Source organism: Haliotis cracherodii, unplaced genomic scaffold, assembly GCF_022045235.1.
Source record: "Haliotis cracherodii isolate W230 unplaced genomic scaffold, xgHalCrac1.p SCAF_3, whole genome shotgun sequence".
Taxonomy (NCBI): Eukaryota; Metazoa; Mollusca; class Gastropoda; order Lepetellida; family Haliotidae; genus Haliotis; species Haliotis cracherodii.
This window is the reverse complement of record NW_027266286.1, coordinates 45,371,133-45,394,628: the sequence shown is the minus strand read 5'-3', so window position 1 is coordinate 45,394,628 and position 23,496 is coordinate 45,371,133. Positions and strand designations below refer to the sequence as shown.

The following is a 23,496-nucleotide window of genomic DNA, read 5'->3' as shown; positions in this document are numbered from 1 at the left end:
TCCACACACACTGTACACTCCACTCTCCCTGCAGCACTTCCACACACAGTGTTCACTCCACTCTCCCAGAAACACTTCCACACACAGTGTACACTCTCCCAGCAACACTTCCTTAGAGCGTGTATACAACAGTGATCAATACTTAACATCCAATCCAATGTAAACCGAGATTCAAGTATAAATAATTTCATACTTTGAAGTTTGCACTATTTCTTTCCTGCTGATTGGCTAAAGGGGTAGTCGTGTGATCTGATATTTGGGGTTCATGGGGTTTTTGTGTAATTGATTGTGTGAACTTTTGCCAGAACTACTTTTCGAGGTTTCCCTGAATTCTCGATCGGTGTTTACGATCAACTCGTTTTTCTATTTGCTTTTTAATACCTGCATTCATCAGCAATAGTATTATTTTAGTATTTTGTCTGGTCTTGTAACATTTCATCTGACGTAAAAATAGATAAATGCTTTGGTTCTGGTGATTGATGTCGTCTAGCTGCTACATTAAACAAAATGGATTGTCCTTGCGGTGATTTGGATATGGAATGTCTAACTGTCAATACTCATAACGCAAGTGAAGAAAATTAATTCTGTAAAATTACTGATGTGAACGAATTTGATTTATTGAGCGATATTGACTTTGATGCCTTGTTTTCGGAAATGAGAGGAATCTCGCATCAATGAAAACAATGCCGTACCCTGCTCAGATGTGTCCGCTGACACAGAGCAAACGCGACTGCTCCTGATCAATCCGAAACTAAAACCCGATTTACTATCGTATCGGGAAAAAAATCTAAGATTTTGAGAAACCATAAAACATAAAAAGGTAAGGAAATAAACTCAAATTTTAAAAAAAAACCAAACCAAAACTTGCCTACCTGTTTTATCGATTGGTCATCGGAGAAGAGAAAATATCCGTAGACGGAATTAGAAATCTACTATTCAGGTTTCTGAGTTGGCCGACCTTCTCCGTGCATTCTAGGCCGAGAAGCAGCGGCACATGAGGAGTGACAGGGCACAGTAATGAAGCTGGCATCAGGTCATACAGTAGGTCCGTCTCAGTTGACAAGAAACACCAGCTAAGCAAAGTATTACAGCACACATGACAAATCCCACACTCCAAATATAACACACCCTGACGTTGAAAATTAACACAAAACATACAAGTTTCGGAGCACTCGGTTTAATCCCCACCAGTCCATTCCGCATCGTCCGAATTGGTTTGCGATTATCAAAACACAAGCAACACATTCCTAAATCGGTGATATTCCCAATTTGCTAGGGTCATGAGAGGGTTCACGCATCGGGGTGTTTTCCATAACTCCTCCATAAACTTCATTTCAACGGCAGTAAGTATAAAATTCATCCTCATGCTCCCGTTGGACTTGAAATGCACCTCTTTACAAACTTATGTAACGTCATATATAAATCCGCGCTTGAAGGTTGACCTGGCCTCGGTGCATCAAGGACATGTTTATATTTTTGTTCACCTTGCTGTAACCTATTTTTAAGATTTGATTTATCCCAAAAATTGTTTGTTAATTTGTTCAGAGGATCAAAATATGTTGACATATTTCTAGATTATGTTGTATATATTCAAAGAACTATTTTTCTTTGCGTAACTGAGTATGAGTTGGGAAAAGTATGTGACCGAGAGCCGGCAAATACCGACAATGTAACATTGTTGCAATGTTCTTTTAAAACGTTCACACTTCAATGAACCCATCCAAACTGACGTTCAATTCCTGAGCATCTGACACGATTAACAAATGTTGGGTATGTTGATTCATGAAGATAGGGACAACAAAGGTTGCTTATTGTGGAGTAACTGTTTTAGGTGGTGATGTGAACACTGAGAGCACGGAGACAACGTCTACTACAACGCTAGATCCTGGTAAATATACCGTTAAATGATATGTAAATTACATAGAAATGGAACTATAAAGGGTAAGGTTCCTGCATACATGTAATTTAACATTGTATGATGCATCATAATCAACAGTGTCTTCCACATCCTCGCCTACAGATACGGGAACTACAGCTCCTTCAACGACAGATACGGAGTTCACAACGATTTCCTCTGCAAACACGGCCACTACAACAGCAGTCACACCAGTGGCCGTTACTCCTGGTAAGAACCCATTCAAAAGATAGCCAAGTTTTGTTCTGAATGGCTTCAACAAGAGGAGCCAACTTCGACACAAAGTGTACACTCCACTCTCCTCGCAGAACTTCCACACACAGTGTACAGTCTCCCCCCAGTACTTCCACAGACAGTGTACACTCCACTCTCCCTGCAACACTTCCACACACAGTGTACACTCCACTCTCCCTGCAGTACTTCCACAAACAGTGTACACTCCACTCTCCCAGCAACGCTTCCACAGACAGTGTGAACTCCACTCTCCCAGCAACACTTCCACACATAGTGTACACTCCACTCTCCCTGCAGTACTTCCACATACAGTGTACACTCCTCTCTCCCAGCAACACTTCAACACACAGTGTACACTCCACTCTCCCTGCAGTACTTCCACACACAGTGTACACTCCACTCTCCCTGCAGTACTTCCACACACAGTGTACACTCAACTCTCCCAGCAACACTTCCACACACAGTGTACACTCGCCCAGCAAAACACTTCCACACACAGTGTACACTCTCCCTGCAGTACCTCCACACACAGTAGGCACTCTTCCAGCAACACTTCCACACACAGTGTACAATCCACTCTCCCAGCAACACTTCCACACACAGTGTTTACTCTCCCTGCAGTACTTCCACACACAGTAGGCACTCTTCCAGCAACACTTCCACACACAGTGTACACTCCACTTTCCCTGCAGTACTTCCACACACAGTGTACACTCCACTCTCCCAGCAGCACTTCCACACACAGTGTACACTCGCCCAGCTACACTTCCACACAGTGTACACTCCACTCTCCAAGCAACACTTCCACACACAGTGTACACTCCACTCTCCAAGCAACACTTCCACACGCAGTGTACACTCGCCCGGCAACACTTCCACACGCAGTGTACACTCGCCCGGCAACACTTCCACACGCAGTGTACACTCTCCAAGCAACACTTCCACAAGCAGTGTACACTCGCCCGGCAACACTTCCACACACAGTGTACATTCCACACTCCCAGCAGCACTTCCACACACACTGTACACTCGCCTAGCAACAATTCCACAGAGGGTGTATACGACGGTGATCAACACTAAACATCCAATTCTATGTACACCGGGATTCAAGTATACATGATAATCATTCAAATGCATCTGACACGATTAACAAATGTTGGGTATGTTGATTCAAGAAGATAGGGACAACAAACGTTTCTTATTGTGGAGTAACTGTTTTAGGTGGTGATGTGAACACTGAGAGCACGGAGGAGACAACGTCTACTACAACGCTTGATCCTGGTAAATATACCATTGAATGATATATAAATTACATAGAAATGGAACTATAAAGGTTAAAGTTCCCACATACATGTAATTTAACATTGTATGATGCATCATAATCAACAGTGTCTTCCACATCCTCGCCTGCAGATACGGGAACTACAGCTCCTTCAACGACAGATACGGAGTTCACAACGATTTCCTCTGCAAACACGGCCACTACAACAGCAGTCACACCAGTGGTCGTTACTCCTGGTAAGAACCCATTCAAAAGATAGCCAAGTTTTGTTCTGAATGGCTTCAACAAGAGGAGCCAACTTCCACACTTCCGCACACAGTGTACACTCCTTTCTCTCAGCAAAACTTCCATACAGAGTGTACACAGCACTCTTCCAGCAACACTTCCACAGACAGTGTACACTCCACTCTTCCAGCAACACTTCCACATACAGTGTACACTCCTTTCTCTCAGCAAAACTTCCACAGACAGTGTACGCACCACTCTTCCAGCAACACTCCCACAGACTGTGTACACTCCACTCTTCCAGAAATACTTCCACACAGTGTACGCTCCACTCCCCCAGCAACACTTCCACAGACAGTGGACGCTCCATTCTGCCAGCAATACTTCCACACACAGTGTACTCTCCTATCTCCCAGCAACACTTCCACACAGTGTACACTCCACTCCCCAGCAACACTTCCACACGGTGTACACTCCACTCTCCCAGCAATACGTCCACACACAGTGTACTCTCCACTCTCCCAGCAACACTTCCACATGCAGTGTACATTCCACTCTCCCAGCAACACTTCCACAGGCAGTGTACACTCCACTCTCCCAGCAACACTTCCACAAGCAGTGTACACTCCATTCTCTCAACAACACTTCCACATGCAGTGTACATTCCACTTTTCCAGCAACACTTCCACAGACAGTGTACACTCCACTCTACCAGCAACACTTCCACACAGCGTACACTCCACTCTTCCAGCAGTACTTCCACACAGTGTACATTCCACTCTCCCAGCAACACTTACACACACAGTGTACATTCCTTTCACCCAGCAACACTTCCACACACACAGTGTGCACTCTACTCTCCCAAGCAGCACTTCCACACACAGTGTACCCTCCACTCTCCCAGCAACACTTTCACAGACAGTGTACACTCCACTCTTCCAGCAACACTTCCACACACAGTGTACACTCCACTCTTCCAGCAACACTTCCACACACAGTGTACACTCCACTCTTCCGGCAATACTTCCACACACAGTGTACTCTCCACTCTCCCAGCAACACTTTCACAGACAGTGTACACTCCACTCTTCCAGCAACACTTCCACACACAGTGTACACTTTATTATCTCAGCAACACTTCCGCACAGTGTACGCACCACTCTTCCAGCAATACTTCCACACACAGTGTACACTCCACTCTCCAAACAACACTTCCACACACAGTGTACACTCCACACTCCCAGCAACACTTCCACACACAGTGAACACTCCACTCTCCAAGCAGCACTTCCACACACATTGTACACTCCACACACACACACACACACACCACACATGTGAACGCGACGTTTAACCTCATTTCACCTCACCTCTTCTTTCATCAGTGCTCAGTGCTGTACCCAGTGGGATATCCAGGGATTCCGGGGATTCTGGGGAAAGAGAGGTCATAAGAGGTCTTAAGTTACTAACCGTGGCTGACTGCGTTTTAATGTTCCGATGGCATGGGTCATTTCTCAAGATTTTGTCTGGCCCACACCCGATTATTTACTGGACTGTTGCTAACTGCGGCGTTAAACATCATTCGATTTATTTAGTTTCAGTGAACATCACAGGGAAGTGCAACCAAACGGACGAGACATACATCAGTGACAACACATCAGTAGGGGTGGGGTGTGTTTTCAGCAGTTACCCTTCCAGGAATCTCACCATTACCTGCCAGAGAGGAAACACCTTAATGTCAACATCTCGCAGAATATTCTACAAAATTGAACGTGAAAATTTGTTGTTTTCTGTTCAGCTGAAATTTACTCCAATCTTGCGCCGCGACAGAGGTAGGCAAGACGAACGTCGTGGAGCAAATCCACCTCCTTTGTTATCTATATCGTGCTTATTAACTCAGTAAGCTTCTCATCTCGCTGCTGAATCAGTAATTCTGTATCAATCGTTTATTGGAAACAGTTGTAAATAATTGTTATCTAACAACATTTTGATGATGATCAACATATATCGCAAGCGTACGGATTCACTTTTTTTCATTTTTGTGTCGGTTTAAATCTCTTCAGATCCTCGTTGACATGTATCTATGAAATATGACGAATTCTTTAAAAAGCCATATATTTTCGTTTGCCAAATATGATTTCTGCCTCCCACGTGATTGATTAGAAGTGCTTAATTCTTGTTTAACTCTTATTTGTGGCATTTATCTGCTATAGTCAGTAATATATAGTTCCTACAAATCTTTTGTTCTAGGTAACTACAGCTGCAAGGCAACAGTGGGTGAGTCATCTCTGGAGATACCCTTCTCTATCCTGGTGTATGAAGCCCCGACTGTGACGCTGTCCCCGTCTACTCTGTCCCTGCGGGAAGGGGATCAGAGGAACTTCACCTGCCAGGTTAACAACGCACCTGCTGTGAAGACGGTCCCGGGGAGTCTGGTCTGGTGCCAGGGAGATGAAGACATCTCAGGTTAGTGTTGCGTGTGTATTGACACTGAGGTGAGGTAAAATGGGGTTTAACGTCGCGTCCAAAATTATTGCACTTATATAGCGACGTGCATGTACGTGTGTGTGTTTGTGTGGCTGCTTGTACTAGTCCGGACTAATGTCGTTTGATAGTGCTAGCCCACTGATATACCATGCCGCAGTTTAACATGAATACCAATCAGACACAGTATACTGACTGCGAGCCGCCCAGTCTTTGTTTTAGACTCTTAATGCCGAGCGCCTGAAGGGGTAACAACAAGTACCAGCTTTTAACGTCTTCTGGTATGACGCGGCCGGGGATCGAACCCCGGACCTTCCGCTCTACCACTAGACCAAAGAGGCGGTCGTATTGATACTGAAGTGAGATATTACTGTACTTGTATACTGCCTCATCCCGCTTCCTTCCTGGTCAACCCATTATTCCGTCACCTGCACAGTACCCGTACAGCCACTGAGTGGTGATATTGCATGGTTGGTTGGTTGGTTGGTTGGTTGGTTGGTTGGTTTGGTTTGGTTTGGTTTGGTTTGGATTGATTGATTGATTGATTGATTGATTGATTGATTGATTGATTGTCAGTCAACTTCAGTCATATCAGGTTTCAGATGATTACAAATTGGAAAAACCCACTAACACGGCCTTGGTGCTGACAAACCTTAACGCATAAACAGGTCATAGTTTTCTGTCAAGCGTTAGAAAACTAACTCTGCATAGATAATTGCTGTGTTTCAGACAAGAGGGCCAGAGGGCCGCCTATGCTCCTTTGAGGAGATAGACGTCGTATCAGAAGCAAGGCTTTAAACATTGTGCACAATCGAGACACTGTACCGTGTACTACAATCGCATAACTTACTTACATTATCTGTAGAGCTGTATCTAATTGTCATACCATCTTCAGCAGCAGAAACCAGACAATTCTAAAGAAGTATCTTCCTCCTCATCATGGCTGTATGTTTACTCCTCGGGGAGCTGAGAATGCAGTTGGAATGCACACTTATCTGTTGCCAAGGTCGCACTGTCATAATAGTCAGCATACATATCTCGTGTTGTGTACTTTTAAATGATTTATTATTAATCTATATGCCATTCTTAAAAACAGACCCATCGAAGATCGTGAGAGTGAGGGATGGGATGGAGATTCTGATGATGAACTCGTCCGATGGAGATGTTGTCTACAAGTGTGGTGTCATCAACTGTACGGAAACAGCAACGCTTGTTATGATAACGCAGGAAGGTAAAAAGCATAAGCTCATGTCAATGTGTGCCGTAAGCCTCAATAAAAAAGCTACACAAGACATCACTACAGCGATAAACCCCTTTCCATAATCGTATAGTGAGTGAGTGAGTTGGGGTTAACGCCGCTTTTAACAGTATTCCAGTTATATCACGGCGTGTCACCTTAATGTGGGAGGAAAGCCCGAAGTGATGCAGGTCTCGGACGTTTACCACTTCGGTGAAACCCACGAGCACAGGTATGGTGCTGACAAACCTAGAAACATAATCGGGGTGAACCGGGATTCGAACCCACAATCATAGGTTTCTGGCGTGTCCATAGGACGTAACTCAGCAAATCGCGGGGCCTTAGACGACTGGGCCACCCGTGCCCCCTCAATAATCGAATACTAAGAAACATCTCCTAACAGCTAAGTACGTTGTACAATTGTGTTGATGGTATCACGTGTTCGCCAAAGGTATCGTGTCCCATAGGTGGCACATGCCACAAATAGATGCAATGGCAAGTCAAATGTTCACCTGAAACACGCGGGAACATATGGGTGCAAAAAAGGGAATTGCTTTCGCCATCAATTCTGTCACTGATGCGTCTTTTTTTAAAAATGTCTACCACAGGTCTACCATAGCAAAAGTTTTACTGAGGTCTTGCATGTTGTAACCCTGTAACAACTTTTAAGCACGAGCCATGTGCTGCTTTTTGACTCCTAGAAAGTTGTGAAATGTTGACACCAAAGGCTGGATCTACTTGAATATTGCTCGACATGAAGGAAAAGTTGATCATAGGAAAGTTGAATTCACCCCTCTTGTCACACAGTCTTGGGTATCATTTAGAATCTTTATGCGAACTGTTAAAATCACCCACCCTAAAGCCCAGACTTAGCCCCCAGTGACTATTTCCTGTTCCGGCAAATGAAATCTGCCCTACGTGGAAGACGCTTCCAGGATGACGACGACATAAAGGCTGCCACAGAGGCGTGGTTAGAGGGCCAATCTGCGGATTTCTATAAAAGTGGTATTAAAAGCTTGAAGGACAAATGGAATAAGTGTATTGAGGTAAATGGAGATTATATTGAAAAATAAAAGTGCAAAAGATATTCTGCGACTTGGTCTTATATTGAAGTTGCAAAACGTATTGAACGCCCCTCGTTAGTTGAAGGCAATGGCCATGTGACCACACTGAACGATATCAGATCATCGACATACCTGAAGCTTAAGCTTAAGTCAAGCTTGGCCAAATTCCCAAAGGCCTGTTTTGATTTACCAATCACTGTGGAATATGCATAAAGAAGCAAATCAGAAAGGGGGCAGCACAAACGGTTCTCATAGGGACACCTGCTTCTTGACGAAACGACCAAACCCGCAAATTCCACACATATGTTAAATCAAACATATGCCCAGGTGGTATACATTAACGACAAGGACGTAGGGCCCTCATTCGTTTCCCGATGTCAACAATATATCTGAATATACAACGACCATGTTGTATTTGTTTACATCGTATGACACCTACTCGTACCTTTCCAGCCTTACAAGAGGGAGAACCGAAACCTGAATCAGGATTTGTTTATCCCACACTGAGTTCAACACACGTTTCTCAAAAACTGACAGTTTGAACGCTGTGTTCTTTTCGTCCCTCATCCCCTAATTGTGTTGTTCTTTTGATAGTGATTATTAAACACAGGCTCGTGATATAGTAGGAATCGTACAATCGACTTTCGGCAGAGATGTCTTTTGAATATGGAAAGGGTGTTGTCGCTTTTACTAATACAGAAAACAAGGAACTAAATGTACGTATATATATTTATTGTTTGAGATGAGTTGAGTTGAATGCAGCTCTTAATATTATTTCAGTTATATCAAGGCATAGCAGATGAATGAGGAAGTAAAGTACCAATTTTTGTTAGTGACAGGATATAAATTACTGCTTATTTATTATTATGCTTTGACACATCATGTCAATGTGGTAATATCTGTACATTGAGACCATAAGAAAACAACCCACGAAGAGTGAGTTTGGTTTTACGCCGCTTTTAGCAATATTCCAGCAATATCACTGAGAACATCAGAAATAAGCTTCACACAATGTACCCATGTGGTGAATTGAACCCTGGAGGAACGAATGCTTTAACCACTAGGCAACCCCACCGCCCCTAACCAACAAAGAGTTATTTCCAAGGTCATTACAGCTCGCAATTTGTCACAATCAACATGTGTAGGTTAATGATGACACGTTGTTTTACTTCTTCCAGACAAGGTTTGCACAGGAACCACCGACACCAGAGGAACAGTGTGGCCTCAGACTGTCGGTAATACGACGATGGTGCTGCCGTGTCCTGGGAGATTTCTAGGTGGGTTTGGTATACGTTTAATGATTCAGTCATGTAGAGTACATTTAATTTATCTGAAGTGTCTGCAACCTTTTTGTGGGGAATGTTACCCGGGGCATCAGGTATTTGAAGATTTAGTTTGAATACTGATTATCTTGTCTACAAAGTGCGTATTTTGAAAATGATGGGCATTATTGCTTGCATTGAAGATTGTTATAGATTTTAATTTATGGTTGACAGTCTCACATTGTGACAGTCAACCATGTTGCAAATATCTAAAAGCACATTATATAAAAGCAATGACGAAACGCCGTATAGCCTTTGTGCCTCGGTTTCATCCGATCTCATATATGGCAAGGTAAACTACAAAGTATTCAGCATCATATGAACTACAACCCTGTTATCTTGTTATATGTAGTTAATAGTGTTACTCTTTCTGTATATTTTGGCCGCCTCCGTGGTCTAGTGGAAGAGCGTCCGCATGGAGAGCGGAAGGTCCGGGGTTCGACCCCCGGCCGCGTCATACCAAAAGATTTTTAAAGATGGTACTTGTTCTTATCCTGTCTGGCGCTCGGCATTAAGGGGCTAAAACAAGGACTGGTCGGCTCGGAGCTAGTATACTGTGTCTGAGTGGGGTATCCATATTAAACTGCGGCATGGTATCTCAGTGAGCTAGCACTATAAATCGGCATCAGTCCGGACTAGTACAAGCAGCCACACAACCATACACATATACAACCGTCGCTATATAAGTGCAATAATCTTGGACGCGACGTTTAACCCCTTTAATCTCACCTCACTTTCTGTTCATTGACATAAGCAATATAAACAGAACAACTCCTTTTCCAACGTAGGTAAAGGTAAAGTTAAACGTGTCTGTGACGTCACTGGGGAGTGGGGAGAACCAAACTACATAAACTGCGTGAGAGAACAGATAGCGAAGATAGAGGAAGAGGTTGGTAACGTCAGCAGACCGTGCTTGAGAAGCGGAGAACGTTTCTGGAGATGCTAAATAGCTGACCTCTTCTTTGAAAAATACAGAGGAAATCGAACAACAGTAACACCGATCATTGACTGCAAACATGCAATCTTTATTGTTAGGAGAGGAAAATGAAGCAACGGTTTTTTTCTTAATGCAATTTTATGCATTCCTTAATGGTTTTGGGCATACATGTCTTTATGCATTCCTTTATCTGTCTTTTTATGCAAACGTTTATTTTTTTCTGGAATATTTTCTGTCTGTATGTATGTGTGTATTTCCGCTGTACAGGTAGCTTCCACCACTGATAGAGGAAGGGTTAGTGTAGCAGCGAACGTAAATCTTATGATACACCTTATACGTTCACTTCTTTGATTTTCAACGAAATCAAACACTGTTATTTCTGTTATATTACTTCAATAACCAATTTGTATAACGTTTCATTCAGGTGGCTGCAATCACTGAGGGAACTGCGTCCAGTGAGGCTGTCAGGAATGTGCTTGAGAACCTACAGGAGGCCACCCAGAACAACGACTCTTCCGCAGGAGATCTGAACAAATCTATTGACATCGTTGACGAACTTGTCTCGGCAGTGAGAGGGTCAAACACCATTGTTATCGATACTACTGCTACACAGGTGACTTGGCTCACAGAACGTCAGAATGTTTTGAAGTTGGACAAATATTCAATATTCCCAACTTCTCTTAATTGACGTGCTAGCATTTCGGAAGAATATGTAAAGATATTGATATCATTTATATCACGAGTCACACAATGTATCCAACCAATAAGGCTTGCTTCGAGGGTGAAATGTCATTCAGTATCCACAACTGAATCTTAATTATTTATTTCGCAAGAAAGTTTGTAATTTGACCCCTATCTTCACTCAAATCTTTCCGACTTATCAATTCGATAACATTTATCGTGAAAAACCCACACCCACAGACACCCAGGTAGAACAATATATGGATCTTGATATCAAAGTACCAGTTACCATCAGTTCAAATACTACCATCTATCTGCCTTTACCTATAGGACTGCCTCCGTGGTCTGATGGTAGGGCGTATGTCCTGTGAGCAGAAGGTCCGGGACTCGACCCCCGGCCGCGTCATACCAAAAGACGTTAAAAGATGGTACCGTCTGGCGCTCGTCATTAAAGGGCTAAAACAAGGATTGATCGGCTCGGAGTCAGTTTACTGTGTCTGAGTGGGGTATTCATGTTTAACTGTGACATGGTATCTCAGTAGGCTAGCACTATAAAACCCGGACTAGTACAAGCACACACACACACACACACACACACACACACACACACACACACGTGCATGCACGTCACTATATAAGTGTAATAATCTTGAACGCGACGTAAACCCCATTTCACCTCACACCTATACCTGGAGATAGATGGATTTCAGGGTACCACGAGGCATCTGTAAAAAAACACAAGTAGGTAAAAACAAACAAGACACATATAGATACACATATTTTACTTATACATTGCAACTAGAACCATGTGTGTATATGTTCTGTACAGCTCAAGTAGTTGACCTTTATTTTTAGACTTTCATCAACGTGATTGACAACATACTGTCTGTGAATACCAGTCAGCCAGCCTGGAAGCAGCTTCAGCGTACTGTGAGTATAACTCTGTTTCTCAATGCGTAATTCCAACATAGCACCGAAGAGGTATGAGCAGATTCGATTAAGACTAGCAATGATTATCAATGCTATATGTGCTGCATGTGTACTGCCAACTCTCTAGTATTGAGGGTCTGCTTTTAACGTCGTCAAGAGTCATTCGGTCAATACTGATGCCAATGGAATTACCAATGTCCTGCTAAATACATCCCCATTCCATAGAATATTAAACTTTTGGAATGTGTTTTATTAAATAGCTTTGGAACCATTTTCCAGAAAAGGCGTTTATTAAAGATTATGTTTTTCGTCATGTTTAAAAATATTTGTTTTTAATCAAGGATGAAAAAAAGATGTCGTCACTGATGAAATCCGTCACATCCTTCGGCTTGGCGGCTGCTAAATCACAGGCAGTCAACAAACCTTTGAGTGTCAATAGCTCAACTTTGGGTAAGCCAGAGAGAGTTACTGGGCCCTTTAAGTAAAAACAATGTGTGACACGGTATTAGAATATCAGTGCCTTAAGGGCGCGCGTATAATTGTATTCCTGTCACATGGCATTTTAACAAAAATAACAACTTAATAAGACAGTACACACACAAGTAGCTTTGAAAAATGTGTGATAGTATGGACATGTCAATGTCCAACATTAAGCATTCGGACCAGCTTGAGTTTTACGGCGAGATTAAAATTGTAAGAAAACCTAGATATTCGAACTATTCAAAATAAAAAGTTTTTACAGGAATATAGGTATTCAAGGACAATCATTTGAAGTTACTGAAATCTTGTTCGATGCGTATTGATACCCCTAACGTTTATAACTGAATGATGTGTATTTTTTATAGTTTCATATATTTACTTACTGTTTTGTGATTCTTTTCAGTGATGGAGGTAGCGAACATCACAAGGCAGGATATTATCTTTCCCTTTGTGAACCTGGAGGAGATTGGGGACTCGCTCAAACTTCCCAAGGAGAACTTCCGCGCCTCAGGTTAAATACATAGTGGGATGTCGTTAATTGATGACAAGATAAAACAAGAGTTTGCCACTAACGTGGCTATATCCCCCGCCCCTGTTGTAGAATTTATGACATAATCAAATCTAAACAAACCCTAACCTTTTTTAACCGAGGTGGAACTTGTCATGGAAATTGTAAAAAACAAAAATTTCTAAAATTTCTAAATATCAAAAGTCACCAGTTCAGCATGTTCCTGACAAACCTGCAAAGTTTCATGAAAAAATATTGAACGGTTTATGAATAAGGCTCCGAAAACGAACACTACCCCCACAGAACCTAAGTCCATCTTGTTGCCATGGAAACGTAAAAAAAAGATAAATCTAAAATATCTAGATAGCAAAATGCACCAGTTGAGCATGTACTTGACAGACCTGCAAAGTTTCATGAAATAAATATTGACCGGTTTCTGAGTTATGCTCCGGAAACGAAACGTGACGGACGGACGGAGCCCGTTTCTATATCCCTCGCCAACTTTGTTGGGCGGGGGATAATTAAACGGGCAGAGGCGTAGGGTGAATATCTAGTTTTATAAAGCCCTTCCACAAGTGTAGGGACCCGTGAAGATCCGGCTTGGAATATGTCTTGTTCAACCCATGCTTGCTGTAAAAGGCGACTATGCTTGTCGTAAGAGGCGACGAACGGGATCGGGTGGCCAGGCTCGCTGACTTGGCTGATGCGTGTAATCGTATCACAATTGCGTAGATCGATGCTAATAATGCCACGATGTCAATCACAGGATTGTCTGGTCCAGACTCGGTTATTTACAAACCGCCGTCATATAGCTGGAATATTGCTGAATGCGGCGATAAGCCAGAAACAAACACATAAACAAGTGTAGACAACTTTGGGGATATAAATTGCGAAGACATTTAGGCGGTCGGGTCACAAATTAAAAAAAAAATGTCCGAAATATGTCCGAAATTTACCTTGTTTCGTTCAGATGCTTTGTGGGATATCTTATTGCATTCTGTGATCAAGTTACGAAACGTTATGACAGGCCAGGAAAAATCTGAACAAACGTCACTCCATTGACTAGAGTGGGTTTCCTTTGATAAAAGACATTTACTTCAGCGGGTGGACTGATGAATTGCCGCGAAAGGCAATCACTGAAAAAGATGAAAAGTTATCTGTAGGCAATTGGCTTTTTGTCTGTGTAGTAGTCGCGCCACTGTCGAAAAAACAAGTTTTCCACTAATCACTGGCATCATGACGTAAAATATTGATGCGCAAATTCCAGGAAAACTTACAATGTTTAAATACCGTCTGTGAGCGATGAAAATACTCATATTGATTATTTAATTTAAGATTGACGTTATATGATAAAGAAGTTATCACGTTTTGTTTGTTTTTGAATGTGAAATATCCTGTTAGCGGGTTACATACATAGCGGTTATTCCTAATACAGGATATTTACCACCCCAAAACACCCCCGCGTGATAACCAGTATTTATTTTGATATCTAAACTGTCTATCATTTGACGAAAACTCGCGGCGTATATTATGACAATAAAATAACATAAAATCTTTTTAATTCACACCAGTTCCTCATCCGTGTATAGAAACAATCGCTTTTCTGTTGAGTCGCTGTCTTCTGCGAGTGAATGAAGCGACGGCCTAGTTTCACCGAGGGTTCAGACCAGTGAGCGCTGAGATTGCATCAGTAATATTTCTCGTGTAACAAGTGCCTTACTTTGTGGCCTCTCTTTTAATACCAGGCACAAAATACATGCACTGAGTAGGACCCACTTGACTTCCGTGAGTTAACACATGGCTCATTTCTTTACGTAATGGAGAAATCACTCAGATCTGTTCATTCCGGAAGTCAAGCGTGACGTCATCAAAATGGTTTCGCATACTTAAAATAGACACGCGTCGCTTATAATACATAGCGGCCGTATCCTGGGGTGGTGGCGACAAGTACATGTAGCGCATACGAGTCCATGACGTATTGATGATATCTCGTGCCACCTTTAATGTTAGCAGCTGGTGTTGCACTGATTTCTTTGCATTCAATTTATACACCTATTTCATTTATTTCATGGATGAAGACTGGTTTTATTTGTCTTTCAGAAAAGATAACATACGTGGCAGCGTATTACAGAACAATGACAGAGTTCCTACCGCCCAATAACTCCAGGTTAGAAAAGATGGTATTTTGAGTACAAATATTGTAGTGTTTAACAGACAGCTTCGCTATACTTCCAAGGGTCGGCAATGCTGTACACTGATCCTTTGTGTAACGCTATGAGGTGGTCTGGTGAAATGGCGTTTAACGTCGCTTTCAAGGTTGTTTCACTTATATGGCTTCGTGCATGCTCGTGTGTGTGTCGCTGCCTGTACTAGTCCGGACTAATGTCGGCTGTATATTGCAAGCCCAGTGAGATAGCATGCCGTAGTTTATCATTGATACCCCACTCGGAGATATTATACTTACTTCAAGCCGATCAGTCCTTGTTTTATCCCTTAATGCCGAGTACAAGGCAGGGTGACAACATGTACCTTTTAACGTCTGTTGGTATGGCGGGGCCGGGGGTGGAACTACCGACCCTCCCCTCTCCGCGCAGGAAAGCTATGACCATGCAGTATGAATATGCCTTATTATTCTTATCTTTCAAATGTTCGGACACCACTAATCATATTATTCATAAGGAATGTCCCGATATTGTACCTCAAAATAACTTTACGTATTAAAACTTGGTCCTAAATATCATATATAAGGAAACAATTTCTGAAAACTAAATAGTAATTTCTTGAAAGATAAAAAAATCGACACCCTTCAATAGTGGTCTTCGTTATGGGAATGGTTTTCATTCTGCGTCACATTTAATGGTCTGTTTTCAGAGGAGACGTCGCCAACGACAAAAATGTCAATTCTCGTATACTGGCCCTTGCTGTCGAAATTGATGGCGACGACTTCTCGGATCTAAATATGAACGTATCCCTTAACTTCCACATTGTAGAGGTAATTGTTGTGGCAAGGCTTCACAAAGCCGCAGTTTTGCTGAGTGAGTGAGTGAGTGAGTGACATGGGTTTCAAGCCGTTTTGAATACATAGTATTTCTGCTTTACCATGGCGTGTAAGCTTACCGTGGGCTGGAATCCCAAAGGTAAAGCACACTACAGACGTTCACTACTATGATGAGACCCACGGTCACGAGAATGTGCTGTTAAATGAAGAATCATAGTCAGGGATAATTATGGATTCGAACTGCACAGCTAAATTAAAGTGCTTTAAACCTCCTGGCCACCGGTACGGGAGTTTTATTTTAAGCAAAGCGATATGACAGAATGTTGGATGTTTCTAACTGTGTGTGTTTCAAGCCAGACAACTTAAATATTATAATTTACACATTAGTGTCCTCATCCACAATGTATAATACTATTTCAGACGAACTACTCAGAACCAGCCTGTGGATACTGGGATTTTGATAAAGGGTAAATGTATTTTTTGTAACGTCTCGAAACCTCCATTAGCGGGGGTTCAAAGACGATTCTCAGTACCCTATGATCGTCGTAAGAGCCAACCGATGATGATGGTGGTGGTGGTTAGTATGCGTGACCTACTTGATTTTACGCCACCATGCTCCAAAAAACAGCATGTAGCGAGATGTAATCCACAAACTGTTTTCTGCTTTGACAAAAAACGACAATCGTTTAAAGAGTAAGAAGTACACCTATCGATATTCGAACTCCTGTGCAGCCTATAGTTCTGTCATAATCGACTTCCTATGCTACACATGAGGTTACTGGGCATTATCAGAATAATTTGCATCATGAAACGCGTTGACATTAATATGAACCAGTAGTTTTCAGGTTTTCAGCAACCCATGCTTGTCGTAAAAGGCGTCTAACGGGACCCGGGGTTAGAATAGGTCTTAGAATAGGTCTTCAACAACCCATGCTGGTCATAAGAGGCGACTATGTTTGTCAAAAGAGGCGAGTAACGGAATCAGGTGGTCAGGCTCGTTGACTTGGTTTGACGTCATCGTATCCAATTGCGTGGATCGATGCTCATGATGTCTATCACTGGATTGTCTGGTCAGACTCGATTATTTACAGACCGCCGTCATATAGCTGGAATATTGCTGAGTGCGGCGTTAAGCAACAAACAAACAGTAGATTTCCCCACAGACACACAATCTTTTTGTTTCAGTTCCTGGTTGACTGACGGATGCACAAGCACTGAAGTTAACGAGTCCTTCACAAGATGTGACTGCAACCACCTCACCAACTTCGCCATTCTGATGAGCCCAGGCAGGACTGTGGTACAAGCTTTTAATTAAGTTGTTATTCTCACCCCTTGACAAAGTACAGCTGAGGTTCATGTGCTGTTCAGTTAATGGATTATGCTTCCATTACACGCATGTAATTATGCATAGTTCATCAGCATTTGAATATAAACAATGAAACGTCAAACCCAGAGAATAATCAGTGTTGAAAATCATAGGAATGGATCTCTGAAAATCATTGATGACACCAGGTGTTCGCGAAAGGATAAGCACAATGAAACCCTGTTTGTCCGGGTTTACCATAGAGAAATAAAGGGACATTAGAATCAAGGGCGGGTCATTTGATTTTTCGGGGTGGGTTGGTGTTTTGTTTTGGGTTTTTTCTGTGGTAAACCTGGACAAGGTCTTAATTTTGTGTAAATAAAATACAGCCTCGTTCTGCTGAACAAAGAGCCTCAATAAAAGTCTCAACAGTAATATGGCCATCCTCATCAAGACAGAGCATTTCGTGAGCAACGCCATAATCTTTGACACCGAGGCATGAACATGATAGGCAGTATGTTAGACAGCATGCTAGACAGCACGATAGACAGTGTGTTAGACAGAAAATACAAGATCACAAAATGTTGATACAGTTTGCACGCGGATTTGCCTGTCGGTGTAACGTACATACAAGAAAAAGTTTCGGAACGATGTCACATTAGCATAATATTATCAGGAACATGAACTTGGTGTTTATCTTTCCAGCCTGAGGAAGACCTGAATGTACTGAAGATCATCTCCATAGTGGGCTGTTCCCTGTCTATCCTCGGCTGTGTGGTGACAGTGCTGACACACGTGTGTTTGTGGAGGTAGGGGGCGCTGTGTTTACTTTACTGCCAGTGTATGAAAACATCCATGCTATAAGTGATACTACACTGACAACTGATGATGCTTTCAGACAGGAGCTGTCACTATTCTGTTGTCATAAAAAGCAATATTGTAATTGTAATGTTGCAAGACAGGATATTTTAAGCATTTGGTATACAATTGTGACGAGGAATCTTGGAAGTTTATATATTATGTATCATTTTTGTTCTTTAAAAAATACTCATTCAGTCTGATACTAAGTTTGCTTGATGTACCAATGAGAGTGTAATAATGCTGAATGCGGCACTCACTCACTCACTCACTCACTCACTCACTCACTCACTCACTATATTCTGAATGTGGTAGCCCATTTGCTAAAGGATCCCCTCGTCACGATGATCAAGGAGCTCGATACTCCACACGTTCTCCACCTACAATGTACGTGTCGTACCCCGCCGAATATCAATATTTCAATAAACGGCATAAAACCACACTCACACACTCATCATTTACTCTATGCAGCTATGTCCGTTCCTCCAAGTCCGTCATCCTGATGAACCTTTGCGTGGCGTTGACCTGCGCCTACAGCGTCTTCCTGGCTGGCGTGGAGCGGACGGAGAACAAGGTGACGGAGATGCAGTGTTAAAAAGATATGGCTTTGGAAAAATACCTGTCAGGGAATAGATATAAATAACACTATAATTATATTGTATTTTGCGAACCTTTTATGAGCATTCTACACGATGATAGAAGTGCTTGTTCCAAGTGAATTCGATGTAGAAACAAAGCATGATAAGTCAATGTCTGTACCTAAAATAGGTTGATACATATGCTTCACTCCTTAAACGAACTTCCGATACTGTGTATGAATACACTGCGAGATTTAGTATGAGCCAAGGTCACACTTTTTCCCCCGTCTCATTACAAGGAACGCCATATTAACATTTTTTAACGTATGGAATTTAAATGCTATTGATCACAATTACATGGTCATTATTTTCCTTCCTCCTTGTTTCCAGGCCGCGTGTACAGCCGTGGCGGCCATGTTGCACTACTTCTTCCTGGCAGCCTTCTCCCTCATGTTTGCCCAGGGGGTCGACATCGCCGTTCAGGTGGTGCATGTCTTCAGGGAGCCTTCCAAGCTGAAGATCGTGCTGCCTCTAGCCTGGGGTAAGCATGAACCATCAAGCCATGGATCTTTACAGTACATTTTTACATTATTACAGTATACTGCTTGTCTGGACATCCCTAATGATACAAGGCGTTACCGTTCTGATATGTAGGCCAAGACGACATTTCGGCGGTGACTTATTCTCACCATAATGCGCCACCGTAACTTAGGCTAATCGTTATGCTTAATATACATATATATGTATATAGAATATCATAAATTATAAAAAATCTCAAAGTATTTGAGTTGGTAACAGTTTTTGAAACGGAAATACCATGTCGGAACATATTTGTTTAATTGTCAAATCAGTTATACTATATGTTTATGTTATACAACCTTCTCAACCTGCCCCAACAGGTGTGCCAGCAGTTATAGTGGGTATTACCCTGGGGGTCACCAGGCTTGAGGGATACGGGAATGACCAGTTGTGAGTTTGACACGTTATTATCATTACAGACAACCGTCAATAATAACAAACTATGACTTTGATGCACGAGTACTGAGTATTGACATTAATAAATAGAATAAGTTCGTCATCTACTGTTTTGTAAGGAAACCAAAATGAATGTCTACTTTGAGGACGACAAACTATTTGTTTTATGTTAAATGATGTAATTTTAGAAACAGTTGTTATTGGCAGTGTTGCTGTTTCAGCTGCTGGTTGACTGTGACAGACGGTGTGCTCTATGCCTTCGTTGGACCAGTTCTCTTTGTCGTACTTGTAAGGAAAACTTCAAACATATGAACCTGAATGAGACAAATACAACGTAAATACCTTAAATGACTTAAGAATGATATGAAGCTATTATTATCCAGGTCGATTGCTCTGTTCATAGATGACATGCATGCTTGAAGCTTATCAATTCATCATATGTCACATCATCATCATCATCATCATCATCGTCATCATTGTCATCGTCGTCGTCATCACCACTATCATTATACAGATTAAAATAAATAAATGCCGCAAAGAGGGTTTAGGTGATCCTGGCTCAGTCAGGCTGGTTAGGTTCATCAACAGCTCACCATCATCATTATTTTCTTCTTCATCATCATCATCATGATTATTATTATTGTTATTGTTGTCATTGTTCCTTTATATAGGCTAACTCCGTGATAATCATAATCATCCTACGCGCTCTGTGTTCAACAAAGTTGATGGTTACTAAGAGAAGGAGAGAAAGGGCTACGTGAGTGACCATGTTTTAATTACTTCTGATTTAAGGTTCTTATGCTCGAAAGCTCCTTCCATAGTTTTACCTGATCTTGTTAACTGCAATCGTCTCCCATAGATATGGCATAAATGGAGGATATTTGTCGTGTTATATGAGTGGCGCACAACGGCTTTGTCAGTTCAACGCAATATTATTGCGAGAGTTGATTTATTATCGATCATATAGTCACACATTTAGTGACCTGATACTGGGTTTTGTTCCACATTGTTGACATATCTTTTACAATACATCAAACAGCCCATCCGCCATGTTTGACCAAAGGGGGACAACTCTGTTATAGCGGCATCGCCATTTTCATGTATGATGCCTATGAAATATGTGTTTTACGTCACTTCCTGTTATGAATTATGAACCTTTATGCAGATGAGTGAGTGAGTTAAACATATAAAGTCACATCGGCGATCTTTCAGACATATCGTGACTGTAAATAGTTATACATTAATAATATATTTGGACTATATAAAAATCTGTTAACAACAAAAGATGACCTCGGTCGGTTCAAAAGAGATCGCCCAAACAAGTTTGTCTGTTTGTTGTTTAACGCCGCACTGAGCAATATCCCAGTTATATGACGGTCTGTACATAATCGAGTCTGGATCTGACAATCCAGTGATCATGGCATCATTGGCATCAATCCACGCAATTTGGATACGATGACTTGCATCAACCAGGTCAGCAAGCCTCACCACCCCATCCCGTTAGTCGCCTCTCACGACAAGCATTGTCGCCTTCTACGGCAAGCATGGGTTGCTGATTACCTATTCTAGTCGGATCTTCACGGGTTTCCAAAAGAGTAGGGAATTTTCTACCCGAGTACAAACATTCAAGAACTTTTTATAAACAAGCCCCTTGAAGATCCTAAATAGTATAGGTCTTCAGCAACTAATGCTTGTCGTAGGAGTCGACTAACGGGATCGGGTGGTCGGGCTCACTGAATTGGTTGATGGATGTCATCGTATCCCATTTATCTTGATCGATGCTTATGATGTCAATCTCTGGATTGTCAGGTCCAGACTCGATTACTGACAGACCACCGTCATATAACTGGAATATTGCTGAGTGCGGTGTGAGACAACAAACAAACAAATAAATAGTTTGAACACGTTATATAAAGTTGCTTACAAAAAGTAGCCGTGACATTCCGCAGCGAGTCCTGTTTTCGTTCAAACGATGACACATTGTGCTTATAACGAACTCCATGAGTAATGGAGATTTCACGATTGTTACTAGTGGTGCCTAACACTGAGTTGCTATTTTGATCGCGAAAACAATATGTTGACATGGAATAGTCAAATAACAAGATCCATGACTTATTACTAGACACAGTATGACAATATACTTGCCAATTCCCCGATAACTAACTTTCGTTTCAAGGTGTCAATCAGCACCACATTGATTTCGCTGAAAGTTATGTAACCACTATTGAATGTAGTTTTGAATATTTAATGAAACAGAATAAACACAGCATGCCAGATAGATACAATGAACTCTCTTTACAAACAAAAAGGTTCATAAGAGGACCAATTTGTGTACTTCAGTACGGATATGTACACACCCAAAATATCCACTTGCCGACAGACAAAAATGTATAGCAAATTTGCCAATTTGAAAATTGAAAATTCATTTGCCCCGGACTTTGGGCAATGGAATTTTTGAACCCCTGTTGAACCGTTATGGACAACATGGCTTCCCATATCACGTGACTAACTTTCATAAGATCCCGTTACCCCTCTTTCAGGACAACGGTTCGAAGTCTGTGTGTTCTGATGCCAGTTCTCGGTGTTGCGTGGGTGTGTGGTGTTCTGGCCATCAACAACTACACCGTTATCTTCCAGTATCTCTTTGCCAGCTTCAATTCCTTGCAGGTAGTGGCCATCGGTTCATAGGAACAGTTTGAGATCTTTATGCATATGTATTATGTTATACAAAATTCAAAATATATTTTCTTCGTGTTATTCTCACACATGGTATACAAGGTTGTAAGTGACGATATTCTCGAAGTTCGAGACAAAAGTCGTAATAGTTTTGCACCTTAATCCTAATACAGTTCCGGCGGGACAATAAAGTGCCTTAAACATATGTCGAAACAATTGATGTCCAGTTACGTCAGGACGCGACAGTGCTGAAAGATGACAAACAATGTATGATTTGGAATACTGTAAACGGCATGCTTGCGTTTTCGTGATTTCCACCTTTGGAGACACTAAATATGCAAAAAATGTAAACTTTAAAGATTTTACATCATATCCAAATGTCATATTCTCGCTTTCTCGAATTTTCAGCAAACGTGAAAAATACACGTGAATGCGAGATCGCGAGATCGAGAACGAAAGACTTTCTCTCACTGTTTGCACACGATTTCTGATTTCCAGGTCGAAGTCATGAAAATGCGAGAAGACGAGAGTGTCTTTTTCAGTATTTCATAACAATGTCAAACTTTGAAGGTTCTTTTCCATAGCGTTTTTCGCTATTCACATTGTTCGTTACTATCACATCACAGTCTGGGACGAGCCAATTGATAATAAAACGCCAGTACACATTAAAGCTTTAATAAGAGAATAGTTTTAAGGTTTCTGTTTCTAACATCACTTTACGATAAAAAAGAAAAAGATCATAATTAATTTAACCTGTGAGTTCAAGTGTTCACGAACTGCCTTTGCAGTGAATATCTTTGAATATAGGG

At 41.7% G+C, this 23,496-nt stretch overlaps 1 protein-coding gene across 1 annotated transcript in view; it reads left to right on the top strand.

The window, feature by feature from the left end:
- The window catches only part of LOC139474935 (adhesion G protein-coupled receptor B1-like), a 35,463-nt gene that overhangs the window by 8,024 nt on the left and 3,943 nt on the right, over positions 1–23,496 (top strand). Inside the window, exons 3-26 of the mRNA XM_071258128.1 lie at positions 1,832–1,888; positions 1,997–2,125; positions 3,371–3,430; positions 3,539–3,667; positions 5,252–5,488; positions 5,907–6,122; positions 7,237–7,371; positions 9,620–9,718; positions 10,558–10,652; positions 11,125–11,313; positions 12,237–12,311; positions 12,653–12,761; positions 13,195–13,302; positions 15,400–15,466; positions 16,171–16,291; positions 16,718–16,764; positions 17,483–17,594; positions 18,306–18,409; positions 18,930–19,032; positions 19,427–19,577; positions 19,936–20,005; positions 20,233–20,299; positions 20,683–20,768; positions 22,552–22,678. Of these exons, the coding sequence (XP_071114229.1) occupies positions 1,832–1,888; positions 1,997–2,125; positions 3,371–3,430; positions 3,539–3,667; positions 5,252–5,488; positions 5,907–6,122; positions 7,237–7,371; positions 9,620–9,718; positions 10,558–10,652; positions 11,125–11,313; positions 12,237–12,311; positions 12,653–12,761; positions 13,195–13,302; positions 15,400–15,466; positions 16,171–16,291; positions 16,718–16,764; positions 17,483–17,594; positions 18,306–18,409; positions 18,930–19,032; positions 19,427–19,577; positions 19,936–20,005; positions 20,233–20,299; positions 20,683–20,768; positions 22,552–22,678 (2,693 nt within the window). The remainder of the gene's footprint in view (positions 1–1,831; positions 1,889–1,996; positions 2,126–3,370; positions 3,431–3,538; positions 3,668–5,251; positions 5,489–5,906; positions 6,123–7,236; positions 7,372–9,619; positions 9,719–10,557; positions 10,653–11,124; positions 11,314–12,236; positions 12,312–12,652; positions 12,762–13,194; positions 13,303–15,399; positions 15,467–16,170; positions 16,292–16,717; positions 16,765–17,482; positions 17,595–18,305; positions 18,410–18,929; positions 19,033–19,426; positions 19,578–19,935; positions 20,006–20,232; positions 20,300–20,682; positions 20,769–22,551; positions 22,679–23,496) is intronic.